The 12145-nt window shown below is 35.9% G+C and overlaps 1 protein-coding gene across 4 annotated transcripts in view; it reads left to right on the top strand.

Moving 5' to 3' along the window:
* The window catches only part of CACNA2D1 (calcium voltage-gated channel auxiliary subunit alpha2delta 1), a 512561-nt gene that overhangs the window by 477196 nt on the left and 23220 nt on the right, over positions 1-12145 (top strand). For all 4 annotated transcript variants that reach the window (XM_044245916.1, XM_044245914.1, XM_044245915.1 and 1 more), the window contains 11 exons: positions 2242-2329; positions 3383-3445; positions 4086-4189; positions 5069-5155; positions 6497-6564; positions 6967-7005; positions 8437-8508; positions 9565-9717; positions 9801-9853; positions 11479-11534; positions 11931-12060. In XM_044245916.1, coding sequence (XP_044101851.1) covers positions 2242-2329; positions 3383-3445; positions 4086-4189; positions 5069-5155; positions 6497-6564; positions 6967-7005; positions 8437-8508; positions 9565-9717; positions 9801-9853; positions 11479-11534; positions 11931-12060 — 913 coding nt within the window. The remainder of the gene's footprint in view (positions 1-2241; positions 2330-3382; positions 3446-4085; positions 4190-5068; positions 5156-6496; positions 6565-6966; positions 7006-8436; positions 8509-9564; positions 9718-9800; positions 9854-11478; positions 11535-11930; positions 12061-12145) is intronic.

The raw sequence follows: 12145 nt of genomic DNA, 5'->3' as shown, positions 1-12145 counted from the left end.
TCAATTTACAGATGCTTCTATTTTATGAAGTTGGAACAAGTTGGAGTAAAAAGGAATTTTAATAATTATTCTTTAACCAGTACATTTGTCTTTCAGAGAAATTTACATCAGTCATACTATAAAACTTAATAGAAATTAATGGATTCTTGGCTTTTAAAACACTTAAAAATCTTAACTGTTTTCTTACTAAAATTGTCCTATAAAAATACTACCATGAAAAGATGCAGTGGAGATAGGTAAATGAGAGGAAAACCAACTGCATGGCAAAAATTTCCTTAATAAATATAACTTGGGGAAAAAAAAAAGTAACAGTAACTGACTTTTATGTCCTTTCCTCCTCCTCCCTTGCATCATCACTTGTTCTCCTCCTATGCTTTTTTTTTTTTTTTTTTTAAGATTTTATGTATTTATTTGAGAGAGAACACGAGCAGGGGGAAGAGGCAGAAGTAGAGGCAGAAGCAGGCTCCTGGCTCATTCTTCAGATGGGGCTCCATCTCAGGACCCCAGAATCATGACCTGAAGCGCATTTAGATGCTTCACCTCCTGAGCCACCCAGGTGCCCCTGTGTTTTTCTTTTTTTTTAAATAATTTCCCTCAGGAACAGTTAAAGAAAGCATATCCTCAGTTATAAAAAGTGAACTGAAGCCATCTCTCAAATTTAAATTTATCTCATAAAATGAAGGAAATTCCTAGTACTACTCACATTAGCTACCAGAACTAGAATGAGCTACTCTGAAAACTGGTCATGGATAGAGCAAACCCCAGAGCCCTAAGCAGAGAGTAGTGGTGGGATCCCGGCTCAGCAGGGATTAGACTTCGCCTCTCCCTCTGCCCCTCCCCCCAGGTTGTACATGCCCTAATAATAAAATCTATAAAAATGTAGTTGTAAAATTTTTATTTTCCTCTGATAGTGTTTTATATTGTAGTTTACTCAATCATGCTTCAGCTCAAGTTATTAAAAAGTGCATAAAACTAAAAGTATCAGTGATTAAAATCTAAATAGTTTCTTTTTTAGGGGTTCAGGCTATTTTTAATTTTGCTTTTATCAAAGTACTTAATCCATCAGAAAACTTACAACTCTCACTGTTTAATTTATTCTCCTACCTAAATGTTTCTGCTGTAAAGCTGTTGTCTTCTTCATATCCGCCATTATTTTGGAATATAAAAATAAGATTATATGTGTGTAAGATGGTAGAGCTCAATACTGATAATCTCTTGATGTATGCAGCAGATATATTTCAAGACATATTTTAAAATTACAGTGTAATTAAAATATGAATGCAATTATGAAATAACTCGCAATGCTGATTTAGATTATAAATTAGAATAATGGTCTCATTTCTTTGACCTAAAAGGATTTGCAGCAATTATATCTTTCACTTTTCAAATGGACTGTTTTTCAAAGTGATTCATTTTCTGCTATGATAAAAATAGTTCGTAAAATGACGTCTAAAATATGGATTCAGCTGATCCTTTAAAATTGGGTGAAAGATACATTAAAAAGTATCAACAAAGATGTTTTCCAGTCTACTCTCCACCTCTTGTAGTAATAAGATCTTAAGACCTCCTATTCCTTACCTGAATAAAATGAAATTTTATCAAAAAATGGGAAGTTTCAGAGGATTCTTGGAGCTATTCAGAGTTTTGTGGGCTTAAAACAGAGGATCCAAGAGAAATGAAAAGGTGAAGTTTTTGTTCAAGAATGTTTGTTAATTGACCCTTGGTCATGGCCATCTGTCCCTCCATTAACTGTGACCTTGGGCTAAGATGTCCTTTGGTTATTCCAGAAATGACAACCTGAAGCCTGTGGTCTTTGACCATTATCTGCAGATTCTGTGTTAAGTTATTTCGTTCCTTGGCCAAAACATACAAACAGAAAACTATACATATTATATAGTTTTATATTTATATATAAAATTGTCCATTAAATTATGATTGTTTGGAATCCCTGTACCAACTTAAAAAAAAAAAGAGGAAGGCTATTTCCTCAAAAGTTTACAAAGTAATTTTCATTTAGAATTTGCTTTTCTATTAATCCTGGCCATAGCCTGAAAAATAGGGAGGTAAGATGAACAATATTTTTAAAAAATGCAGAAAGTTAATATTGGATATATTTTGTAATTCACGGAAATATTATCCACTCTTAAGTTGCTTTTACAAATAGAGAATGTATTTGTTTCATTAGTATCCTAATGAAGAAACTATGTGGATGTAATTGAGGCTATCCTCTTTCTGTGTTAGGTAACACAGATTTGATCAATAGAGTCTTGCTGGATGCAGGCTTTACAAATGAACTTGTCCAGAATTACTGGAGTAAGCAGAAAAACATGTGAGTATTTGTTCTTATTAAATATATATGTGTGTGTTTGTGTGTGTGTGTATAGCATCTCAGTTCAGTTTTTCCCCAAGAAATTTTTGGAAAATTGGTCTCATAAATTTAGACTTTATCATCTATCATTAATAACAATTTCCTGAGAAAAACATCTTCTATTTGTTGACAACTTACATTTGCAGCTGTACGTGTGTGTCAGGACAAACACATGCCCTTGCTTAGTTTCTCGGCTTCTATTCTGCAGTGTGACAAACCAAGTTAAGTAGGCGTGTTAGGGTTTCAGTGTTTGTGATAGAACAGGGCTCCCAGTGAACGTGCGATAGACCTCTTAATAACAGTACCGTACACCCAGTCAATGAATTAAGAATCTGATTAAGGTTCTCATATACGGTCTCTACTCCATTTCCAATCAGTCACCAAATGCTAAATATTCCTAACAATGTAGCCCTGTCTCCTTCACACCCAAGTTCCTAATTTCGCATTTCTAAGAAATGATAGCAACTGTTCTTTCTGCCCGTAGGGCTTCCAACTCCACTCCCCACAGAACTCAGCCCTGCCTGTCCCACTCTTAAAATGCAGTTCCGGTTGCTTTCTGGCATAGGTGTCAAGATCATTGATGAACTGACCAGTCGCAAGAAGCTGGTCCTTGAATCTTTACTTCCTGTTGCTTCTTACCTTATGCCTTATGTTTTCATGACACCAAATATTATCACACTCTTCATAGGCTTTCCCTTAACATTTACTCTTGGCTCTACGTGTAAGAGCTTCCTGCTCCTGCTGTCATCTCTGCTAATTCAAAATGCAGCTGTATTCTTCCTTACTAAGCGGTGTGTTCCTTGAGAATCCTCCATTTCCCAGATAGTTTCACTCTAAAAACATAGTTTACATATATTGATGCATTTACTTTGTCTTCCTTTATTTTAGGAATTCATTTTATTTCATTTATTTATTAGTTATTATTACTCATTTATTATTACATCAACACCCAAATTATTATCTTACGGAGCGTAAGTGGAATAAAAAATTTCCTTCTTCTGTCTTCTGTTTTAGCAAGGGAGTGAAAGCGCGGTTTGTTGTGACTGATGGCGGGATCACCAGAGTTTATCCCAAAGAGTAAGTTCACATAACATCTGTAGAAATCGGTGTATTACAAGAGACTACTCTAGGCTATGTATATTGCTGTGTAAGGAAGCCATTGTGTAGAGAAACTGATTCTTAAATTAAAATGGAGTCACTTAACCTATGAACAATATTTTCAAAATGCATATTTCTTTTAAAATGCTATATGATTATTCAGTGAGAATTTGGATATTTTGAGTATTTATTCCAAAATTCAAGAGGTTTTTTTTTTTTTTTTTTGTCTCTGTAGACACAAGCTAACCTAAATGAACATAATGGCCATCGTCTACGGACAATGCTTCCACAGCACTTCATTGTTTTCACTGTTCTGTGGATCTTATCTCTTGTCTTTAGAACAGTCTGTAAAGTGAGCTGGGGAGGCTTATTACTGTTAATTGACCTATTAGCTGACTTGTACACAATTACCTGCAGAGCAAAACTAAGAGCTTTTTCTAAGTATCGTTCTACTGTGATGTATTGCTTATTAACGAGTATCATTTATACCATCCGTTACCACTGACTTTCTTAGACATAGCTGAGATGTAGGCATATCTGTAAAATTTCATGATGTTCATGGCAAAGTAGGTTATCAGGCAGATTAAAGAATAAAAATGATGAGCCATTTTCTCCTTAGGGCTGGAGAAAACTGGCAAGAAAACCCAGAAACATATGAGGACAGCTTTTATAAAAGGAGTCTCGATAATGATAACTATGTTTTCACTGCTCCCTACTTTAACAGTAAGTACTACTTGGAATTCAGCATTCTCAGTTTCCTTTCTTATTAAAACAAATTATTGTTCCCACCTGCTTGCCCCCCCATATATTTTAAGTTAATTGCTCAGAACTGTCCTTATTCAGTATATACTCTGTGCATGACATTGGAAAGACAAAAGCATCCAGTTAGTTGAGGAGGTAAAATGCCTACACAGGAAACAGCCAGTAATGAAGAGATGGCATGTCTCCAGGCATGCATAGTACATAGCAATACGCGTAGATAATTCTTTGTTTCACAAACTGCAAATAGTTGATGAGTGTTTAATGACTTTCAAAAATATAATGAATCCGTCAGTTTTAGTTCAATATATTATTTATGAAATTTATCAGTAGCCCACATGCTAAAATATTTTCCTGGGTTCTGCCCCAAAACCTTCCTAATTTAATGCCCGAGCCTCTCTGAGGGGAGGTGTTATTCATCCTCATGTTCACAAATGGGGAAACAGAAGTTCAGAGGTTTTGGAGTTTTGTCGAGGAACTTTGGTCTTCTAAAATGCAAAGGCCATTTTGGGTTCTAAGAACAATCTTTCCACTACACTTCAGTGGCCTCCCCAAGATTTTGGCAAATGTCATGAAGCAGAGATTTGGCAAGCACCCATTACGTTGTAGAACTATAATTCCCATCCCCAAGTCAGTTCATTCTAAGATAACTCGTGGACACTCCCCTGAGGGAGTGGTATGTAGAGAAAGAAGAGGGAAGAGAGGACTGACTACACACCTCCTTGTTACCTCTCTATTCTAGAATACTTAAGCAAAACACTATTCACCTATTAAGAGAAATTCACTATTTGATGTATCTCAACAGGACTGTTTTCCTTTTTTAGTGTTGTTTTTCTTTTTTAGAAAGCGGACCTGGTGCTTATGAATCAGGCATTATGGTAAGCAAAGCTGTCGAAATATATATCCAAGGAAAGCTGCTTAAACCTGCAGGTAAGAGTGTGTAGTGTATACAGACACATGACCAAGATGAAATGTGACCTAGTATTTGTATTAAAAGTTTGCAGTACTTAACCAGGAAGGTCATCAGAAAGCCTGAAGCAACATAGAGACAAAGACAGAGATCCAAATTTGTAAAAACATAAAATACAATTAGTTACCTCTGAGACTGGGGAAGAACAAAGTTGATACCGTACAGAGGGGAGGGATTTTTGGTGCATGTGTTTATGCAATGCTGACACAAACTCATGGAGTCAAATCAAAGTTCTAAATGCCAGACTGATCCAGCACCTCCACTCCATAAGTCTGTCCTTCAAGGTACTTTCAAGGACACAAAAGGGTATTCAGCCAAGGATGTGAGCATCTGTAATAAGTTAAACAGGAAGAATAAGTATTCATCTTTGGGGGAAAAGATGAATAAGTTCTGGCGTATCTATACTATGTGACTGATAAAATGGATTAGGTAAGAATCTCTTTTTTTTTTTAAATAAAATTACAGTAAAATAGAAAAATGACTTTTCTTGATAAATCAAGAAAACAGAAATCTCATAAAACTGAGCATCAGTGGGAACTGGAAGTAGACTGGAATAGTGGATGCAATAAAGGAGAAAATTCTCTTTTCATTGTATGATACAGTATCGGAATGTTTAAGAAAGCATACTTTAAGCCAGATTGGGATGGTAGATAGCCTTCCTGCTCCTGAGGGCAGTTTTACCCCTCACTGTTTCAATCCCCAACTCCATCACTAACTTACCCGTTCGGGGGCCCATTTACTCACTCATTCTCCCAGTCCCTTGGCCTCTCACCCTTGCCCTTCCTATCTGTCCTGGACATACACCTGGTGCATGCGTTGATAGGGCTAGGGAAGCCTCTTAACACAATCTCCTTGAGTGATCTCCTATGGAAAGGCTATTCCTGACACTACCCACTTTTTTTTTTTCTTTTTTTTAGCTTACTCTGTATAGTAGTTAATTGGCCAGGTTGTAGCCAATGAATAAACTATGTTGTATATATACATAAAATTATTTAATAGTTTAGGAGCTATTAACATTACTTCTTGATGAAAATTCCAAGAAATAGATCTTTGTAATAAACACTAGATTCAACCCAAATTTAATGCTAAATTTTCATACAGCAAATATTATATGGCTCCTAAAATTGCCACTTTTTAAATTGAATCAACTTTTCAGGGTATAGCTGCAATTAATTTAATCTCAAGAAACTTAAATTTGCCTGCTCAGGAATACTCAAATGTGAGAGGAAAAATAGATACTAAGAATCACAGCCATATTTTTTTAAATATATGTGTCAATTTCTTTTCACATCATTTTTCAGTTGTTGGAATTAAAATTGACGTAAATTCTTGGATAGAGAATTTCACCAAAACATCAATCAGGGATCCGGTAAGATTTTTTTTTTTTAATGTTTATGCTATATTCCATGTCAAATGCAAATAAGAAACTAGAAGTAAAACCTTAAAAATTGACAAAATAAATTTTCAATGCTCCTAAATTGAAGCAGAACTATAAATTACTATTTTGCGGAAGATTTTTTTTTTGGTTTAAATTAGTTAATAAGAAAAATATTCTAATGTTATAATTTGAAATGCTCGATAGCTATTTGATAGTTTTATACCTATAAAGTTACTTTTTATGATGGGCTGGGCTGTCATTTATTCTTACTTTTAGACTTGATAAATTATTCTAAGATTTTTAACCTGGTAATAGTATATTATTTAATCTTTTTTTAAGTAAAAATGTGTGACAATAATTATATTTTTGTCTAATTATATATTTTGTCTTCAGTGTGCTGGTCCAGTTTGTGACTGCAAAAGGAACAGTGATGTAAGAAAACTTAAAATTTTTAAACGTACTTTTTTTGTGTTACCATTGCTAGACTTTAATGCTAAAGTTGCTAAAATTGCAGGAATTTTTAAATAAACATTAAAATATTTCTTTATGGAATCTTGAACTAATCTTACATCCTTGTTACATGCTTGTAATTCCTAAAGTTTTTTTTAAATTTTTATTGTGTTATGTTGATCACCATAAAATACATCATTCGTTTTTGATGCAGTGTTCCTAACCTCATTTTTAAAAATAATCACATGTTAAGTTTTTTAAAAAGCCTATTTCTGTATGGACTCTCTCCTCTACAATCTCAGTTGTGTTTAATCTCACGACCCTGAGATGAGGTGCTGAGCCACCCCGGTACCCCTAAATGGCAGTTTCTAACCCAACTGTCCTTTTCTGGTCCGTAGGGCAATCTTCCCATTTCTTTCATAATTTACCTGTATTTGGTTACACTATAGTTACAGTGATGAGAAATCTTTTTGAGCCAAATTTTGGAATTGTGTTTTTTTAATCAAATTCCACTTACATGGATTGGATTTTACATTGTCTTCTGTTTCTTCATCAGCTTTTCTCAAAAGTTAAACATTCTCTAAGAATGACTATATTAATTATTCCAAGAATAAAGGGGATGAATTCCACTATTTTCTTCCAGTCTTCTTATATGTGTATATTTCCAGTGGTTTATATGATCTTATCATTTCTAGTCATGCAAAATTATCAACCAATCATTTTATAGTTTCTCCATTTTACCTAGACTTTATAGACCATGAAGACTATTTTAAGAGCCAAGGTTTTTCGGAAGCTGCTTCCACATTGGGAAAATGGAGTGCATATGTCCTCAACTCTGAAAACAATGTTTTTGTTATTTCATAAAATAGAAATTATTAAACTGATTCATGCATTTAAACATGATAAAACTGGATGAGAACTGATTTCTGTGATGAGCATTTTTTGTTTTGCTTTCTGATTTTAAATCTAGGTATCCTCATGCTGCCTTTTTTTTTTTTTAAAGTCTGAAGCATGGTGACTACAATGCATTTTTAAAGATATGTCTTTTCAAAGTATTAAGCATATGTTTATACATTCTTAAATATTTTGGTTTATCTAATTTCCTGGATCATTTAGATGACCAAATGGCAACAGGAGTGCTATTTGGAGTGGCTAAAGCTTATTTCTGATTTGTTCTTAGGATTTATTCTTATTGAGTTGACAGTTTTAACTGGGTGGGTTTTGGGAATATGAAGCTCTGAGAGTTTGATACAAATCTGTGCATGTCCTTAATTTATTTCATCAAAATATCTTGGTTATATATGTTTAAGTTGAAGTTTTTTCCTATTTTTGTTGTTATAGTCATATCTACCTCCAATGGAGTAATGATATGTATTCTCAAAATGTGGGTTGTTGTTTTAAAAATTTCATTAGGTAATGGATTGTGTGATTCTAGACGATGGTGGATTTCTTTTGATGGCAAATCATGATGATTATACGAACCAGGTAGGTACCTGACTGGGACAAAGTGTACTTTCCAAAAGTGTATTTCCTTGATCAACATTACAAAAGTCCTTCAAACCATTACAGGAGTTAAAGAGTTGTTATAATACTGCCATAAAATAAATTTTAAAATGCTGAATAAATATAAATCATTAATAAATACATTCTAAATACAGTTTCCTAGTATTAGAATTTCTTTTCTAGTACTAACAGTTAACATTACAACATGTAGTTGAGAATTTTAACATGAGAGGAACTTTTTGTCCTTGTTCACATTAAATATTAATATCTAATTTAATATATGGCTGCTTTAAACTGATGAAGTTTCTGTTCCCAAATTTGCATGTTGGCAGCATCTAAGCTAATTGGCTCCCACAGAATTGTAAGCAAATTAGAATTAGTTGCCAACTTACTTTGTTTCTGAATCTACCTTTCCAGCTTCTCTTTAAAAAGAAAAGATCTCTCAACAACAAGCATTTTCTTGTTTATTTTAAATATTGTATTTACTTACTTGAGCGACACCATGATAGCACAAGGACAAGCAGGAGGAAGGGCAGAGAGGGAAGGAGAAGCAAGTTCTCTGCTGAGCAAGAGCCTGACCCAGGGCTTGATCCCAGGACCCTGAGATCACAACCTCTTGTTAAGGCAGAGGCTGAGCCACGCAGGCACCCCAACAATGAGCATTTTCTTAACTGGCCATGTTTATGGGCTGGAGTTGATGAGCCTCAAGTTTTCCCCTTGAGGTTCCTCGTCTTTTTCCAGTCCCACCCCTTTCTCTCAGTTATGCTACTTTCCTCTTCCCCACAGGGAATCGGATTGTGACCTTAATGCTTAGTCAACCGTGTCCATTCTTTCCACAAACATCACACAGAGCCCCCGAGCAGTGAAAGCTCCTCCTCTTCACTTCTTTCGGAATGTCCCTTTCAGCTCCCCGGCTCTGGTTTGTCAGCCCCAGAGTAGTTTCAGTTCACAGTTTGTCTCACTGATCGTCGTGGCAACAGTTGGGGTGTACACATGTGGCGTCAATTTGAAACTTTCTTATTTTCCCTTCTGTACTAGATTGGAAGATTTTTTGGGGAGATCGACCCAAGTTTGATGAGACACCTGGTTAATATATCGGTTTACGCTTTTAACAAGTCTTACGATTATCAGTCAGTGTGTGAACCCGGCGCTGCGCCCAAGCAAGGGGCAGGGCACCGCTCGGCATACGTGGTCAGTAACGTCCCCACCCCGGTTCCTCTCCAGAAAACGCTCGGCATCCATTCTTGTAACGACTGTTTCATTCTATTTTCCAGCCGTCGATAGCAGACATACTACACATTGGCTGGTGGGCCACGGCTGCTGCCTGGTAAGTCACTATTTTCACTGGTACTGAGAAAGCGGGTGTAAAATAGTAACAGATTTGATGGCAATGCCCATTTTGTGACATGTGTGTCATTATACGGGAACTCCTTTTTTTCATTTCTAAGTCACACACTGATCATATTTACAAATAGTTTCTCCTCCACGGTCAATTTAAAGCAGTTACAGTTGTTTAGTTTTTCATACGAAAACAGGGTTTGTGCCTGCAAACTCCAGCCTCTTCAGAGATCTGTTGCAGCTCTCTTCTGTGTTCTCTGTACACTCCACTCTTTACGTTTTAGGTCTATTAACCTATAAAAAGTTTTTACCTGTTGCCTTTAATATCCAAATTGTGGATCCAATTCAAGACATCATGACTTCTCTCTTCACCTCCTATTTGTACAAAGGCAGGCAGAGTTTTAGAGACATTGCTGAAATGGGTATGTCTGTCTTTTCACTGACTGACCCTCCCTCCCTCCTTCTACACCTCACTTATACTCCACCACCTATGAAAATAAGACATTTAAACTGTTTGAGGCACTGTGGAAAGTCTGTAAGGTCAAATTTGTCTTCGTTTGGCTCTGGTCAGTCAAGTAACTCAATCTCCTTTGCTGTCTGGGATCCTTTCTCTCCCTCACTCCTTCTTACCTCCTTCCTTTCCTCTCCCCCTTCTTTTGTAGCCTTTCCCTACCGTATCGTCCCACCCTTATTCCGTGTGGATTCAGCTTTAACATTCATTTGATGGTGAGGCTTCCCCAGCTGAAATTAAGTGGTCGCTTTCATAGAGTGGAATAAAGATTTTATGTTAACAATCCAATTTTTTCTAGGAAAAAAACCTGGAAAATGGTGCTTTTTATTGTGACACTGGTATTTATATATTAATTGACTCATATATTCTAAATATCATAGTATATGATTTTTTCCTGGCCAGAATCTACCTCTCACCCCGCTTTTTCTAACTAAATTCAATTCCAGGTAATTCTGTACTATTCTATAATATTGGCTCAATTGTCATTTACTATATAAAACTGAAATGAACTGAATCTACTTTCTCGCCCCCCCCTTTTTCTAACTAAATTCAATTCCAAGTAATTCTGTACTATCCTATAGTATTGGCTTAATTGTCATTTACTATAAAACTGAATTGTTACTGTGTGCCCTGGATCATAGGTATATTTTAGTTTATGAATGTCACATTATGTATCTCCAAATATATTCTATATTGTCAAGTAAAGCGTTCACAGACCGAGGGCACAAGGTTGTTTTTGTTTGGTCTTTTGTTTTTCTTCACCACAGAGTGTTAAAACTAAACTAAGGAAACACTCCTGAACATGAAACCTATGTCATGAACTGTTGACACCAGAGCTACCACTCCTCCACGATCACGTGTCTCCTTAGGTCTCTTCACCCCTGCGTATCCCTCACCTGGTCCTGAACATTTCTGACTTCACAAAATTACACTGTTCTGTAAAATTTAAGAAATACTTATATAAAAATGCTCCTCAACTTTCTACTGGCCAATTCTCCATTTTTTTCTTAACAGATGCAAAACAAATGTGTACAGGCAAAATTGCTCAGGTTTTATTGTGTAGTTTAGATTTTGATCACTAATCATTCATATTTACAACTTAGGTCTATTCTACAGCAGTTCCTCCTGAGTTTGACCTTTCCACGACTTCTTGAAGCAGGTATGCAAATACTCAGCTATTGTCATAATAATTAAAATTTTGTTTTGGGATGTGCTGAGTTCACCCAACTCAATGAGAAAATATGTGCATTTGTGTCTATGAGAGAGAGAGAGAGCCCACGCATTTGGTAGGTTGGAATCTCTTTGCCAAAACTTAGCTTATGCTTTGGCAACCTTTTTTAAAATGTCCTATTGGCCTCTAGTTTGTAACCTCCTATTTATTGAATTTATTGTTATTTATTGGGCATCTGTTAGGGGCTGCTCCTGCCTTACCCAGCAATAAACAAGCCACAAAGAGTGCCACCCTTATACCCTTGCTTTTCTCTTTGAGGCATAAATGTCTGGGCATGGACCATAGTGTCTCCTCGTGGTGATCTGTGGTTTCTTTTTCCCACAGTGGAGATGGAAGAAGAGGACTTCACGGCTTCTCTGTCAAAGCAGAGTTGCATTACTGAACAAACCCAGTATTTCTTCGATAATGATAGCAAATCATTCAGTGGTGTATTAGACTGTGGAAACTGCTCCAGGTAAACATGTCTTCCTTTCAGGAACAGTCCTAGTTCACTAAAAAACTGAATTCACTTTTATAATCATTACAGATAATGAGGGGGG

The sequence above is a fragment of the Neovison vison genome, chromosome 4 (genome assembly GCF_020171115.1).
Source record: "Neovison vison isolate M4711 chromosome 4, ASM_NN_V1, whole genome shotgun sequence".
Taxonomy (NCBI): domain Eukaryota; kingdom Metazoa; phylum Chordata; class Mammalia; order Carnivora; family Mustelidae; genus Neogale; species Neogale vison.
This window is presented reverse-complemented; position numbering and strand designations above follow the sequence as displayed.